A 17,218-nucleotide genomic window follows, 5' to 3' on the forward strand; every position below is an offset into this window, starting at 1 on the left:
ACCGTTTTTGGATTGGGTTATTTGTTTTTCTAGTATTGAGCTGCATGAGCTGTTTATATATTTTGGAGATTAATGCTTTGTCCATTGATTCATTTGTAAATGTTTTCTCCCATTCTGAGGGTTGTCTTTTGGTCTTGTTTATGCTTTCCTTTGCTGTGGAAAAGCTTTGAAGTGTCCTTAGGTCCCGTTTGTTTATTTTTGTTTTTATTTCCATTACTCTAGGAGGTAGATCAAAAAATATCTTGCTGTGATTTATATCAAAGAGTGTTCTTCCTATGTTTTCCTCGAAGAGTTTTATAGTGTCCGGTCTTACATTTAGGTCTGTAATCCATTCTGAGTTTATTTTTGTGTATGGTGTTAGTGAGAGTTCTAATTTCATCCTTTTACATGTAGCTCTCCAGTTTTCCCAGCACCACTTATTGAAGAGACTGTCTTTTCTCCATTGTATATCCTTGTCTCCTTTGTCATAGATTAGTTGACCATAGGTGCGTGGGTTTATCTCTGGGCTTTCTATCCTGTTCCATTGATCTATGTTTCTGTTTTTGTGCCGGTACCATATTGTCTTGACTACTGTAGCTTTGTGGTATAGTCTGAAACCATGGAGTATGATTACTCCAGCTCCGTTTTTTTCCCTCCAGACTGCTTTAGCTATTCGGTGTCTTTTGTGTCTCCATACAAATTTTAAGATTTTTTGTTCTAGTTCTGTAAAAAGTGTCATCGGTAATGTGATAGGGATTGCACTGAATCTGTAGATTGCTTTGGGTAATATAGTCATTTTCACAATATTGATTCTTCCAATCCAAAAACATGGTATATCTCTCCATATGTTGGTATCGTCTTTAATTTCTTTCATCAGTTTCTTATAGTTTTCTGCATACAGGTCTTTTGTCTCCCTAGGTAGGTTTTGTCTCTCCTAGGTATTTTATTCTTTTTTTTGCAGTGGTAAGTGGGAGTGTTTCCTTAATATCTCTTTCAGATTTTTCATCATTAGTGTATACAAATGCAAGAGATTTCTGAGCATTAATTTTGTATCCTGCAAGTTTACCAAATTCATTGATTAACCCTAGTAGTGTTCTGGTGGCATCTTTAGGATTTTCTATGTATAGTATCATGACATCTGCAAACAATGATAGTTTTACTTCTTCTTTTCCAATATGTATTCCTTTTATTTCTTTTTCTTCTCTGATTGCCATGGCTAGGACTTGCAAAACTATGTTGAAAAACAGTGGTGAGAGTGGACATCCTTGTCTTGTTCCTGATCGTAGAAGAAATGCATTTAGTTTTTCACCATTGAGAATGATGTCTGCTGTGGGTTCGTCGTATATGGCCTTCATTATGTTGAGGTAGGTTCCCTCTATGCCCACTTTCTGGAGAGTGTTTATCATAAATGGGTGTTGAATTTTGTTAAAAGCTTTTTCTGCATCTATTGAGATGATCATATGGTTTTTATTCTTCAGTTTGTTAATATGGTGTATCACATTGATTGATTTGCGTATATTGAAGAATCCTTGCATCCCTGGGATAAATCCCACTTGATCATGGTGTATGATCCTTTTAATGTGTAGTTGGATTCTGTTTGCTAGTATTTTATTGAGGATTGTTGCATCTATATTCATCAGCGATATTGGTCTGTAATTTTCTTTTTTTGTAGTATCTTTGCCTGGTTTTGGTATCAGGGTGATGGTGGCCTCATAGAATGAGTTTGGGAGTGTTCCTTCCTCTGCAATTTTTTGGAAGAGTTTGAGAAGGCTGGGTGTTAGCTCTTCTCTAAATGTTTGATAGAATTCACCTGTGAAGCCATCTGGTCCTGGACTTTTGTTTGTTGCAAGATTATTACTCACAGTTTCAATTTCATTACTTGTGATATGTCTGTTCATATTTTCTATTTCTTCCTGGTTCAGTCTTGGAAGGTTATACCTTTCTAAGAATTTGTCCATTTCTTCCAGGTTGTCCATTTTATTGGCATAGAGTTGCCTGTAGTAGTCTCTTAGGATGTTTTGTATTTCTATGGTGTCTGTTGTAACTTCTCCTTTTTCATTTCTAATTTTATTGATTTGAGTCCTCTCCCTCTTTTTCTTGATGAATCTGGCTAATGGTTTATCAATTTTGTTTATCTTCTCAAAGAACCAGCTTTTAGTTTTACTGATCTCTGCTATTGTTTTCTTTGTTTCTATTTCATTTATTTCTGCTCTGATCTTTATGAGTTCTTTCCTTCTGCTAACTTTGGGTTTTGTTTGTTCTTCTTTCTGTAGTTCCTTTAGGTGTAAGGTTAGATTGTTTATTTGAGATGTTTGTTTTGTCTTGAGGTAGGATTGTATTGCTATAAAGTTCCCTCTTAGAACTGCTTTTGCTGCATGCCATAGGTTTTGGATCATCGTGTTTTCATTGTCATTTGTCTCTAGGTATTTTTTGATTTCCTCTTTGATTTCTTCAGTGATCTCTTGGTTATTTAGTAATGTATTGTTTAGCCTCCATGTGTTTGTGTTTTTTATGTTTTTTTCCCTGTAATTGATTTCTAATCTCATAGCGTTGTGGTCAGAAAAGATGCTTGATATGATTTCACTTTTCTTAAATTTACTGAGGCTTGATTTGTGAACAAAGATGTGATCTGTCCTGGAGAATGTTCCGTGCGCACTTGAGAAGAAAGTGTAATCTGCTGTTTTTGGATGGAATGCCCTATACATAGCAATTAAATCTATCTGGTCTATTGTGTCATTTAAAGCTTGTGTTTCCATATTAATTTTCTGTTTGGATGATCTGTCCATTGGTGTAAGTGAGGTGTTAAAGTCCCCCACTATAATTGTGTTACTGTCGATTTCCTCTTGTATAGCTCTTAGCAGTTGCTTTATGTATTGAGGTGATCCTTTGTTGGGTGCATATATATTTATAATTGTTATATCTACTTCTTGGATTGATCCCTTGATCATTATGTAGTGTCCTTCCTTGTCTCTTTTAATATTTTTTATTTTAAAATCTCTTTTATCTGATATGAGTATTACTTCTCCAGCTTTCTTTTGATTTCCATTTGCATGGAATACCTTTTTCCACCCTCTCACTTTCATTCGTATGTTTCCCTAGGTCTGAAGTGGGTGCATTGTAGACAGCATGTATCTGGGTCTTGTTTTTGTATCCATTCAGCAAGCCTGTGTGTTTTCGTTGGAGCATTTAATCCATTCACGTTTAAGGTAATTATCGATACGTATGTTCCTATGACCATTTTCTTAATTGTTTTGGGTTTGTTTTTGTAGGTCCTTTTCTTCTCTTGTGTTTCCCACTTAGAGAAGTTCCTTTAGCATTTGTTGTAGAGCTGGTTTGGTGGTTCTGAATTCTCTTAGCTTTTTCTTGTCTGTAACACTTTTGATTTCTCCATCTGAATGATGGGTAGAGTATTCTTGGTTATAGGTTCTTCCCTTTTATCACTGTAAGTACATCATGCCACTCCCTTCTGGCTTGTAGAGTTTCTGCTGAGAAATCAGCTGTTAACCTTATGGGAGTTCCCTTGTATGTTATTCGTCATTTTTCCCTTGCTGCTTTCAATAATTTTTCTTTGTCTTTAATTTTTGCCAATTTGATTACTATGTGTCTCAGCGTGTTTCTCCTTGGGTTTATCCTGGACAGGACTCTCTGCCCTTCCTGCACCTGGGTGGCTGTTTCCTTTCCCATGTTAGGGAAATTTTCGACTATAATCTCTTCAAATATTTTCTCTGGTCCTTTCTCTCTCTCTTCTCCTTCTGGGACCCCTATAATGTGAATGTTGTTGCATTTAATGTTGTCCCAGAGGTCTCTTAGGCTGTCTTCATTTCTTTTCATTCTTTTTTCTTTATTCTGTTCTGCATCAGTGAATTCCACCACTCTGTCTTCCAGGTCACTTATCCATTCTTCTGCCTCAGTTATTCTACTATTGTTTCCTTCTAGTGTAGTTTTCATTTCAGTTATTGTATTGTTCATCTGTTTGTTTGTTCTTTAATTCTTCTAGGTCTGTGTTAAACATTTCTTGCATCTTCTCGATCTTTGCCTCCATTCCTTTTCCGAGGTCCTTCTGAATTCTTTTTCTGGAAGGTTGCCTATCTCCACTTCATTTAGTTGTTTTTCTGGCGTTTTATGTTGTTCCTTCATCTGGTACATAGCCCTCTGCCTTTTCATCTCGTCTATCTTTCTGTGAATGTGGTTTTAGTTCCACAGGCTGCAGGATTGTAGTTCTTGTTTCTGCTGTCTGCCCTCTCTCATTAATGTTCTTATAGTATCCCCAGGGCAAAAAAAGATAACCTAACAGTTCTTTTTATGAAGTTGTAGGTCCAATTATATTAATGAGTATTTATGACCTGACACTTTAGTAGCAGTGTGAGAAAATAATGCATATCAACATAAAGGAAATAATATCTTTATTTTATTCTTAAAAAGCCATGTATATGCACCTGCCTGGGTATTGCACAGCTTCTCAAACCTTGGAAACAGATTTGGCACTGCCACTCTTGTTTCCACCTTTACATTGATTTTTGGTTGGTAGTTGTGTTTTATCACAGCATCTGACAAGTCTTCCCTCCTCCTTCACAAAGATATGATGTCATTGAGAGGAATGTGGCATGACCTAGTGTTGAAACCAAACTCCCTTTAGCTAAAGGTTCTCATAGTGTTGGATAGATGTCACTGTTTCCTCTGAAATTTTAAAATATACTGTGGTACCCCAGTTCATTTGCTTCTGTGCCTTGGGGCACCTTAGTGCATGGTTTGGGAACTACACCTCGAACTTAGCTTCCCAGTGTTGGCAGTACTTGGGTTAGTGGTGAAGCCTGGTAATCAAAGCATAGTGTGCAGACATATACATATTCATTTACATCTTGGTGTTCACTCACCTATCAGCCAGCTTGAGCTTTGAGTGCTGAGTACCAGGAGCTGTGCTTGGACACTGATGGGGGGTGGGGGGGAAGGGGGAAGTGCCTTACAGTGAACAGAGAGACAGCATTTCCTCTCAAGGAGCTTATAGTCTGTTGGAGGATTACAGAGTTAGGAAGAGATCAGCAAACTTTCTAGTAGGGGCCAGGTCATCAATATTTTAGGTTTGCGGACCTTGCAGTCTCTGGGGAAGCTGTTGAGTCCCAACATGAGGATGTGAAAGCAGCCTTGGGCAGTATGTAAACAAATGGGTGTGGCTCTGTTCTAGTAAAACTTTATTTACAAAAGCAGAGGTGGGTCGAATCTGGCCCACAGGTCACAGTTTGTGCAACCCCTGTAATAGAGATGTAATTAGAGTGTCCTGGAAGCAGAAGAAGGAGCATCAGACCTTTGGGGAACGGGAAGGTATCACAAAGGTGGTAATGAGCTCTTCCTGACTCCCACCAGCAGTCTCCCATGTGAATTGAGGAGAGGGTGGCAGAAAGGAGTACAGAGGGAGCTCCGGGCAGAAGGGAAAACGTGTGCAAATGTAAAGAGTCATGAAGGGGTCCGGCAGCTTGGAGAATGGAATCAATTTCAGTGTAACCTGGAATGAGATTGGAGGGGAGGCACGGGGCTTCTTTCCTGGGTTAAAACAGTTTCATGGATCATTTTTCTCATTTTTGGTTTTCTGCCTCATTTTTTTGGTGAATCATGTCCTCTAGTAGTCTCCAGAGAATGGCTGCAAGGAAGAAATATCTTTTGAGATCTGGCATATCTTTATAAAATGTATTTTATTCTCTCACTTAATTAATAGTTTGAGTATAGAAGTCAAGCGTGAAAGTAATTTTCACTCGGCTTTTGGAAGACGTTCTCTTTAGCTTTCCGTGCTAAGAAGTCTGTGTTTTCCTCTCCTCCCCACCTCCCCCTCCTCCCCCAGAGTGTTTACTGACCACACACCCAGTGTCTCCTGTACACCCGTGGCCCGCTCTGGAGATAGCGCCGTCACCTTCCCCATGTGACAGTAGAGGGTTCGTGGGGCTCACAGGGCAGTCGCAGAGTCCTGGCTCAGGGAGCTGCTCCCATGTTACGCTCGTTCCTGGGCCCTGGGTGGGACCTCCCCCTCCCCCTCCCTGGAAGCTTTTCAGAGCTTCTTTTACGCAGTTATTATGGGTGCTATACTGTGGAAGGAGTCTTTTTAAATTCATTGTGCTGGGTACTTGGTGGCATCTTTGAGGACTAGATTTTTTCAGTTGAATATGGATTCTGTGTATGTTCTTATTATTGCAGTTGTCTCTTAATCAGTCTCCTTTAAACACCACTGCCTTCAAGCTTCCCCCTCCTTCAAACCTTTACGTCTCCCTACACAGTCTGGTCTCCGTCTGCCTTCCCAAACTGAGCTTTCCAGTCCGGCCAGGTTGGGGTTTTCCATAGGTACATCTCTTATTTTACTTAAATCCCCATGCTTCACTTTAATAATACAGTAGAGTCTACCTGCCTGCAAAGTTTCTGTTCCTGGAAGAGCATTCCTCAGAGGGCGGTGCTTGAGGAACTTAAGCTCCTGTGAGTAGGCGGGTAGGACTGGGGAGTGGAATTAGGAGAGTGGTTGCTGGTCAGAGTTTTTTAATGATTTTTATGTTCCCTAACAGGAAACAGTGAGGGGGGAAAAAAAAAAAAAGGGACACTAAGGAGGATGGGACTCAGCAGTAGGACTCTGTCTGCTTTCCCACCTGGTTGCTCAGGGTGACCGCCCAGGCACCTCCTCTCCTGTAGGCTCAGCGAACGACTTGCACATTTATTTTGCTGTGCTGTGATGAAGCAGCTTTTCTCCTTCCAGTGTTTCATTCCTTTGTGTGTTAATGACAAGGGAGTTCTCTCACTGTGGCGACAAGAATAGAGGGTCAGAGTAAAGACGCTTTGGGTCGTCTTTGCTCACCTCTCTGTGCCTGAGCAGGTGTTTCTCAAGCCCCCTTCCAGGACGCAGTAGAGTCTCACCAGCAGAACGCGCTCACTCACTCTCTGTCATGTTCCTGCTCCCTCTCTGCCCACCTGTCTCCCCTCCACCCCCCGAAAAGAAAACAAACGTAACAACTAAACAAAATACATCAGGACTGCAGCTTCTGGCACTCCTCTGCCTTTAGCTTTACTTTTCTCCACTCTTTTTTCTAACTACTGTATCCTCAGCAGAAAAGTCCAGAACCTCACATAGCCTAGAGGCAGAACTCTCAAAGCCGATGAGAAAGCAGACAGAGCACCTCTGTGCCCACTTTCAGGGGAGGGACCACGCCTATGAGGTTGGTGGCCGAGCCCCGGACGCTCAGACGCCTAAGACAGAGGGCAGGATACACGCAAAGACACAAGAACTAACAAGCAAAAGGCAGATTCTTTTCTTTGTGTTCAACAATTTTATACATTGATTCTGCATGATCAGTTTTCCTAAACTGAAGGATTTATTGACATTTTTGAATCCTTCAAAATAATTACATTGAGCAGGATATGAACCTGGTAGCCCTTGGGCAGGATGCAGTCTGAAGGCGTATTTTGTTTGGCTTTTACAATGTATAAAAAATATGAGTTAGTTGCTTATGTTTACAGATTTGAGTATTTCATGTAAAATCCCAGATTTCTACCTAGTCTTGAAAAGGGAACATCTGGCAAAACAAGGCCCATTGCTGCCACCTTTAGAGCAGGTGGCTGTCCCCACCAAGGACACAGGGCTCCGGTTGACACCTGCCTGAGTAGTTTCTTCCCTGTCTCACCCCTTTAGAAATTTACATTTGCATTCTTCTGGTGTCAAAAGACAGCTACTCTAATTTTTAAAATTAGCCCCTGAAATTTGATAAAAATGTGCTTTCCTCTAAAGAATAAGCCATTGGTGGGAAAAAAGTAAGTTCTGACAATGCATCTATCAGGAGGGAGCAGGGACAAGTTTCATGGGTCCCTGTTTTCCTGGAGGTGCACTGGAGGGCTCTGTTCATGTATTGTTCCGGCCTCACATAAGTCCATTTGATAGAGAAGTCAGATCTGTTACAAGCGTAATATAATATGGCCTGATGACTTGCTCAAAGTTTTCTGTGTAAATGTTATAACAAGAAAGTCCTCTTTATCATCCTGCCTGTTTTCAGTTAAGCTGGACTTGGCGACAGTGCCACTGATTCTTCTGTTCCCAAGCACCCCACCCTGACCCTCGCAGACCTGCTCAGTCATGTCCCTCATGGGTGGGGCTGGCACTGCTGACCTTGTGCTTGTGCCTGCCAACAGGAATAGAATATCCCAACTTAACTTGGGGAAGTCTCTCCTAGGTGCTCTGGGCAGAGCTTGCCTCCATGCCACCCTGGTTGAGGCTGAAGCCGGGGAGGTTGGGCGGGGGGGGGGGGGTTAAGTGATTTGCGCTCATTCACACCGCTGATTAGTAATGGAGCCAGGATGAAAGCCTTAGTCCACAGTACCCCGCCTGCCACTTCATGGGACACACTCTTTTCTAGACAGCTGTAAACTTGTAGTGAGGGATTGTCTCATTTCAAGATAATGTTTAGCCAGTCAGTGAATATGGTTTGTGATTATTTTAGTCATGGTTTGGTCTCCTTTATTAAGTTATTCCTGTACACGCCACGTAATTCTATAACTTCAGCAATTGGCATTTTAGACATTCCATGAATACATTTTCATTTTAATAAGTAAGCTCGGCGAAACTGTGATTGACTAGGAAGTTATTCATCCAGAAAATAATTGTGAACACTTTTGAAATGTATGCTTGTGCCTCGTGTATGTTTGCTTATGATCATTTGTGCTATTTGGGCTTCACTTCCCCGGTTTGTGACAGTGCTCAGCAGTAGCCAAGCAGCCATCTTGATGTTTGCTTTCACTGAGAAACATGTTTCTTGAATCCTCTTGTTAGGTTCCAGTTATTTAGATGTTCGATCACCTTTCCTTTTTCAAGTTCCTATTTCTCACATCTCTTCTCACATTTTCTATTTCTGTCTTTTGTGTATTCTGAAAGATTACTCAATGTTTTATCTGTCATTAGAAATCTTTTACTATCAGCCAATGTATGTAATGTGTAAGAGTTATTTTTATTTCTGATTATTCCTTTTTCATTGCATCCTCTTCTTGTTTTTATGACTGTGCCATGCCTGCTCAGAGAGTACTATCTAGAAGTGATTTTCTTTTTGTTTTTTTTTTGTTTTTTACTTTTCCTATTTCTCACATTATCCCTATTTCCTCTGGGAGTAATTTTTATTTTCCTTTTGGGGATCCTGTTTATCCTGAATTTCTCTTCAAAGATTTAGGCTTTCTTATATGTTTTATGATCCTTAGTCATCTATTCCAGTATAAAAATGAGGCAATATTAGGTCTGACAAGGAGTTTTCAGCACATTTGGAGGACTTGTTGTCTGGCAAGCTTCATTCAACAAGAGTGGATGCCAACATCATTACTCGGAGGAATCCCTCAGGGTCAGGTGTGGAAGGCTTTCCTCTGTGACACCCATGTCTTTGTTAGCTGCTCTGTGTCCTCAACAATTCTTTTATGTCCTGTAGGGAGAACACTGCTGTTGGGAGTGGGGTGTAGGAGCATGTCAGAGTTGACTTACAGAAACAGATCTTGGAATCCTCGAGCTTCAGCCCCATGAACCACTGCATCCTCCTTCACGCACGCGCAGAGGATTTAAGTGGCACCATATCCATCCAGTATTGTTTTTCCACCAAATCTAGTAGTCATATGTGCCTCCTCTCTTCTTCCTGTACCTCATATACTACACAAAGTACACTTAACAGCACGTATATGTTGTTGGCACTATTCCAAGTGCTTTGCATATATTTACTCATTTAATCTTCACAACAAACTTATGAGAAAAATACAGTTATCATCTCTACTTTACAGATGGGGAAACCAAGACACAGAGCGGTTGAGCTTACACAGTAGGTGCAAAAGCTGGGATTCAGAGCCTGTGTTTTTAACCACCACTCTGTCCTGCCTATAATGGATTGATAAGACCCTCCATCTCTTGTACAGATCCTGAATCTGACCACCTATCACCACCTCCGCTCTTGAAAACCTTAGCAGAGGGTCCTCACCACTGATTATTTCATTTGGACTCTGGTTCCCCTGCCTCTCTTCTCCCCTAGAGTCCGTTCTCCATGTAGCAGCTAGAGAAATCTTCCCAAAGTGCAGATCGGATCATGGGTCTCCCCGGATTAAGACACGCCAGTGGCTGCTGCTCATCTCGACCTGTTAAAGCCCTTATCCTTTTGATGACCAAAGGCCCTCTGTGGCCTGGCCAGCCCACCTCCTCTCAGCCCCTCCTCCTGACCTTTGAACCTGGTAAGCTGTCCTTGTCTTAGGGTCCTTGTATTTGCTCTTGCTACTCTTTCCCTGATCTTACCATGGCAGTCTTCTCATCAGTCAGATCCCAGCTCAGATGCTAGACCTTCACTCACACACTCTCACGCACATTGACTTACTCGAGTTTTTAAAGTTCGTATCAGGACCTTACTTGTTTATGTATGTGTCTCTAGAACTAGCGTCTAAGCTCCTTGAGGGGCGGGACTTCGTCTAGCTCGGTGTTGCACCTTTCGTGCCTGGAGGAGGGCCTGGCACTCGCTAGGCTGATGGGTATGTTGGGCTGAACAATGCCTCCCTCCGCTGCAGCCCCTCCCTACCACCCGCCGGATGCAGTCACCACTCGTCTGCGCGCTCTCAGTTTTCAACAGAAATGTGTTGAAATCTCTCGTCTACTGATAGTCCCTTCCCCGTTATAGTTGTTGAAGTGTTTGTTACACTTTAGTCATTTGTATGTCATTGTCAATATTTTTGTCACATCTGCAATCCCCCATATGTGATTAATGACCCTAATTTTTTCTTTAAACTAAATTTATGTAAAATAGAAACTTAATATCACAGTGTACATGGAAAAGAAAACCAACATTACTTGTCATAAATAAGTGACTATAAAAATTAATATATACTAATTAAAATTAAAAACGCCATTTCATATATCACTTAAAATTGTCAAAACCTCAGTTTTATGCACTGCTTTTCTATACTCTAGCAGTACTGGAGTGTTGATAAATATGTGCTCAGTTGTAATCTTGAATTTGAAGCCTATCCTGACCCTATAATGGATCCCGGAGCAACAGCTGTGTCCGATTGTCACATATCCTAAAGCCAGGGTAGCTGAGTCTGGTGTCTCCATGGCTTTAATGTGCAGCATGTTTTGGTATTTGTCAGTATCCATTTTCAGTGTTGATGTGCACAAGATAAGGAGTGTCCTTGGACCAGTTTGAACGCCATTTGAAATTCTTCTCCTCATGCAGAACTGACTACATTGCACAGATGATGGACATTTCCTTATGTTTGAAACGACCATCCCGGATGGGGGACAGTAAAAGAATGAGGATGACTTCAAATTTCCAGTGGCTCTTATTAACAGTTCTTCTTCTATGTTTAATGAATCAAGTAAACAGCCAGAAAAGAAGTAAGTGCGTCAGAGTCAGAGAAAATGAACTGATTGCAATGTCATTACTGTTTTGCTTAAGAAGCAATCTTGAGACTTTATTGAACCCTTCAGGTTGTGGTTAAAATCCATTTCTATGTCATTTTTTTTTAATGTACTTCTAGTTTCTTTAAAAAAGGCCCATAAAGATAGATCTAAGTATTCTTTCCCCATTAAAAAATTAAGGTATAAGTTATATACAGTAAAATTCACCCTTTTAGGATAAAGTTCTGTGAGTTTTGACAGGTGCATACAGACATGTATCCACCTGCACAATCAAGATACAGACCAGTCTGTCATTCCAGAAAATGCCCCTGCACCTCTGCCGTCAGCCCTCCATCCCCACCTCCAGCCAACACTCATCTATTTTCTGTCTGTAATTTTGCCTTTCAGAATGTCACATAAATTAAATCCAGATATCTGCTTTAAGAAATATATGACTTGTTTTCATTTTGTTTAAAAACGTTAAGAATGTTTGTAGGGGTTAATCTAGCTTACCCTATAAAGAGCATTTTCACCCTTCTGCCTCTGAGTTTAGTTTTTATATTATTTGCATAATTAAAGAGATCTTCTCTTTTCCCCCCAAATTACTACTAAATAACTTTATTATGATTACTGATGATTTCTAATGTGTTTCTAATGTTTTTGTTTTCTGTCTTACATAAATAGCTTTATAATTCACTGCTGTAGTGAATATCATACCAATCATATGTAAAAATTAAAGAAAAAACCTTTTTAATAGACATTTATATAGAGAATCTGAGATAGAATACCTTTTTCACACTCTAATTGCTTTTCGCCTCCCTCCCTCTTTTCCTTCCTTCCTTTTGTTCTCTTTCCCTCCCTCAAGTCCTCTCCTTTCTTTCTTTTCACTGTCTTTTTAGAATGACAAGTTTTTCATTGTATAGTGCTTATGTATTCCATGATCTAATGTTATTTTATAGATGTGAGTAAATACTATTAGGACTGTAATCTTCTGAATTATTTGTTACTTTTCAGTTGTTTAGGCCTACACAAAATATATATTTTTCAGAGACTCATGTGAGTTTATTACTGTTTATGTGATGTGCTTCATAAAGATCTAAAGATTGGCTATGGGATTTCTGTGTAGGTGGCAGTCTGGTAACAAGCTGTGAAGCACTAGTAGTTAGGAGTGCTTAGAAGCTGTGTTTGTGGCATAGGAGATACATAGTTTTTACTTAAAGTCTTAGAGTTTTTTTTTTTTTTTTTTATTTTACTTTTTTGCAAATGGGGTCACTGGAGGCTAAAATTCTCCCAGGCGCTCTCTTGGTCCCTTCATTGAGTCCATATAGCCACTCCCTCTATTTATCTTAGCTTTCTGGAAGTGGAATTTTTGAGAGAGGCCTAACCCCTGAGTGGTCTAGTGGTTGACCCACTTTCATCAGTTTACTCACTAGATTTTTTAAACCAAAGCTACAGAAAGAAATATAAAACCAGTCACCTCCTGTGACTGCAGGTTCATCTCTGCATAAAGAACATGGGCCTTCTGCAGACACAAACGATTGTACTTATGGCTGGGGACGGTTTCACTTGTTGACTTTTACAGTGCAGTTAAATTAATAAGCATTTTGTGTGCGTGTGTGTGCATGTGTGTGTGTTTTGTTTCTCCTTCTCCAGGGACTCCTCGTGATTTGAAGTGTGTAACTAACAATTTACAAGTGTGGGACTGTTCTTGGAGAGCCCCCTCTGGAGCCGGCCATGGTGCTGCTTACGAAGTTTGCTTTGAAAACGGGTAATGGACATACTTTGGTTAATTTATAGTTATAATCTAAAGGTTCTTTGTCTTTAATTTTAGAATATAAAGATTTTATTCTGGAAATTTTTTAAAGAAATTTTAAATCTTAGCTCTCTGTTTTCTAAAAATCTGAATCTTACTTCAGTCAGGATGGAAACAAACCCTTCTCCTGGCCACAACTTTGATTCTTTTATCGTGTGACTGTTGAGTATGGGAAACGCTTCTCATGGGATTCTGATCGTCTGTGGGGAAGTTTTACTGGTCTGTCCTAAACCAGTGCCTACCTGTATCAATGAAGTTCAAGTTTTGACTCTGCCTAACAGAAAACGTCAGTAATAGACAGGCATTTACTGTCATGTGAAAGGTCTGGAGTAGGCGGTTCAAGGCCAACGTGGGTGCACATGGCCATGAGAGGCCCAGGTTACTCTTTTTCATGCTACTCAGCCATCTTGAGGGTGTGATCTCATGGTTCAAGATGATGCTTCAGGAGTGGCTGTCATGTCTGCCTTCCAGAAAGCAGGAAGGAGGTGGTTTGCTTTAGGAAGACTTCTAAGAAGTCCCGTACAGCACCTCTGCTTTCATCTCATTGGCAGAACTTAGTGCACTGGCTAAACTTATTTGCATAAGAGGCTAGGTGATGTGTTCTCATAGCTGATGGCCATGTACTCGGATAAACCTGGGGGAGTGTTACTAAGGAAAGGGGGAAGTGGACATTAGGAGGCAAGTGGTAGGTTCCGTCACACTGCCTTACCCTCTCAGGTAATCCTGGAGTGGCTGCAAGTCCCGGAGCTTGGAGTGGAAGCCGTCGGGCCCTCTGCTAGCCAGAGCACTCTCCTTGCCCTTCCCTGATCCCAGCAGGGCTCTGAGTTGTTTAGCAACGCCAGAGAAGTTCAGTGCAGAGCTCCAAGCACCAGTGTGCTGATAAGTGGTCCTAATGTAAATTGACATAAATGTGGATTTAAATACACTCAGATTTTTTTCCCAGTCGGTGTACATTTGTTGAACATTAGTCTAAGTGTGATGGTAATTTATCAGCCAGGACGAGCTTGGTTTTATTGCAGAAACAACCCTCGAATCTTATGTCCTTATTTTCTGCAGTGAAAATAAAGGATTACTCCTGCTTGTGTTTTGTGTCTATCTTGAGGTCAGCTGGCATCTCTGCCCCTTTTCCCTCCCTCAGGGCCACAGGCCAGGGGGCCCTCATCTCCCAGTGCACCAGGACAGGAGGGTAGCAGAGCCTGCCTGGCTTTTAGAGCCTTCCTGGCTTTTAGAAACTGTGACTTTCACTCACTTTCTCTACACCTAATATCCCATGGCCATGCCTTGTTTCAGAGGAGCAGGGAAGTGCAATCCTCCTGTGAATCCAGAAGGGGAGAATCCGAAAAATCTGGTAAATAACACTACTGACTACTGCAGAACCCACAGAGAAGAAGTGATCCTGGCTCCAGGAGTTCACGAGAAGCAGACATAATGATGCTGTGGATTAAATGCTGATGCTGATTGTCTGTGATGGTCTGAGGGAGCGTTGACTAAGGAGTGTGAGGTCCAGAGAGGCTGTCAGAAGCCTGGTGGTGGAGTAGGAATACTCAGTTTTCTCAGCAGAAATAGGACAGAAAGCCATTCCAACCTGAGAGAATATTGGGTACAATGGTATCAATGTATGAAAAAGCATGATTTAGAGAATTCGGGTGGTTTTGTGTTGCTGGCACGCAAAGAAACCACACACGTGAGGTTAGCCGACCCTTTCAAGTCCTCAGTCCTAAATTCACTTAGGAATGTGAAGAGGCCTGTGCGGGGCAGGGCGGTGATGCAGGAGACACCCAAAGTCCTTTTGCTTGAATTAAAATTTTACGGGAAATTAGAAATGTATGTGAATAACAAAGCGTGTAAACATGCCCTATAAAGATACAGAGGGCCATGGAACCACAGAAGAAAAATTCACTTTTGTCTGAGAGGTAATGGGTGGGAACTAGAAGCACTTTGAAAGCGTAGCTGATGAGAACATGAGAACGTTTTGTACGAGTGAACCGTGAGGCAAGACAGAGGAGCAGACAAGCTGGTTGAAGTCTCAGTGATGGGGACCCTGTAGTGGTCGGTCCAGAAGGGGGGTGTGGGGGGCAGGGTGTGTGCAAAGGCAGGGTTGGGCGGGGTTTGAAGGCCATGCTAAAGCCCTAAGTTTCTTGATAGAATTGTCTCTGCTTACTCTCTTGACTTTCTGATACAGTCTTGGTTATTTTTCCCACCAACACATTAATGGACTTACCATTTACCTCGCTTTTTTGCAGTCTTAAAATGCGATATAACCTGTCATATTTTTGTATACAAAAGAACAAAGTATTTTCCACTGGATTTTGTGTTAATCAAGTTTTTATGAAAATTGCGCTCAATTTTATCTGCTAATTAAAATTTGATTTCTTATATTGCAGGTCCCATTCTTGTTATCGATTGGAGAAAAATATTAAAATCCCAGCTCTTTTACCTGGTGATCATGAAATAACAATAAACCCTTTACATGATTTTCGAAGTTTTATAAGTAAATTCACACTAAATGAAAAAAACGTTTGTAAGTATTTGAAAAGAAAATTGACTTGAAAATAACTCAGAATGGTGCCTTTGTTAGTATTGTGCTGCTTTATAATTGACAGGAATTTACCATTCTTTTATATATTTTGTTAAACTAATATTCTCATTTACCCGGCGACCATACTTCCAATTATGGAGCATAGCCAAGATCAAGATGGAAGCAAACTCTTCCTCTGGTCAGTCAAATAGACGTCACACAAGTTAAGGTCCTTCCCACGGTTGGATTCTCTTCTCCTACCCCTCTACTTTGTTGATTCCTGCATGCCTTTCAGAATTCCTCAGCCATCCTTAGGAAATAGTCTTTGACCATCCCCTCCCAGAGGAGACCCCATTCCTTTCTTAACATTCCTTTAGGCAGTCTGTATTTCTCTTTTGTGATATTTCTCACAATTGCATAAATAATTTATTATATAATTAGGTGCTTCCTGTGTGTTTCCTCTACAAGAAAATGGGTTCCCTGAGGGCATAGACTTTGTCTTCTACACCTAGTGTCTAGTGCAGTGCCTTGCACATAGCAGGCATCTTTTATAGATGTGTTGACCGAATGCCTAGGACGTATGCTACAAGCTGGGTGGAAGCATGAAATAAATCCAGGCTCTTGGAGATGGAAAATTTGCCATGCAATGAGACCTTAAAAACTCCAGTGGTCTTAACTCTCTTAATGGTGGGGTAGGCAGGTTTGTTGCCTTCTGACAACTATTATGGGATGGCATCATAATGATATTACAGTGAGTCTTATAAGGATGACTTATTTTGAAGCAAGGGAAAGAAAATATAAGCAACTTGGTGATCTCTCCAATTTTACAGGCAAGGTGCATGTTTGGAGTGGTCTGTGTCTGACATAGCACAGATTTTGAATAATAGCAAAGCATGCTGTCCAGGAACTTAGAACCGGTCTCATTTTCTGGCTGAAGTATTGTCTGGGTAAAGTGCTACTTAGGGCTGTTTTCAAGATAGAGAAGAGCCATGTTTGTTATTTTCTTTCTGTAGTTGCATGTGAGATACATGTGAGATTGTTTTGTGCAGATCAGCCATGATCCCAATACCCAGGAAGAAATATTGTTAATACTTACATGTGTTCTCTATGTATGTGTGTGTGTGTGTGTGTGTGTGTATATATATATATATATATATAAACAGTAAAGTTTATATTACTTTATGATAGGCTTATCAGAAGATATAGATGGATTTTCAAGTTATTATGTAAATAAATCTACATTATAGCTGCCTAGTATTCCGTTGAATGGAGGTACCATAATTACTTTGTCCTTGATTTTTTTTAGCAAATTGTATTTTATTTGATTTTATTTTTAGCAAATTAATATATATTTTTTAAAATTTTTTTACTTATACTATTTTATTATAATCAATTACCACATCATTTTAAATAGAGGCCTTATAAAATTGAACTAGATTGATGTCTTTTTTTTTCAGTTATACATGTACCTGTATCTATTCTTTTAAAAATTATTTTCCCATTTAGGTTGTTACATAATACTGAGCAGAGTTCCCTG

The 17,218-nt window shown here is 40.4% G+C and overlaps 1 protein-coding gene across 2 annotated transcripts in view; it reads left to right on the top strand.

Annotated features, from left to right (window-relative positions):
- LIFR (LIF receptor subunit alpha) overlaps positions 1-17,218 on the top strand; it is a 91,068-nt gene that overhangs the window by 20,859 nt on the left and 52,991 nt on the right. For both annotated transcript variants that reach the window (XM_082621432.1, XM_082621431.1), the window contains 3 exons: positions 11,187-11,347; positions 13,004-13,118; positions 15,548-15,684. In XM_082621432.1, the coding sequence (XP_082477558.1) occupies positions 11,206-11,347; positions 13,004-13,118; positions 15,548-15,684 (394 nt within the window). In that variant the 5' untranslated portion in view covers positions 11,187-11,205. The remainder of the gene's footprint in view (positions 1-11,186; positions 11,348-13,003; positions 13,119-15,547; positions 15,685-17,218) is intronic.

Source organism: Mesoplodon mirus, assembly GCF_964341445.2.
Source record: "Mesoplodon mirus genome assembly, chromosome: 5".
Lineage (NCBI taxonomy): Eukaryota > Metazoa > Chordata > Mammalia > Artiodactyla > Ziphiidae > Mesoplodon > Mesoplodon mirus.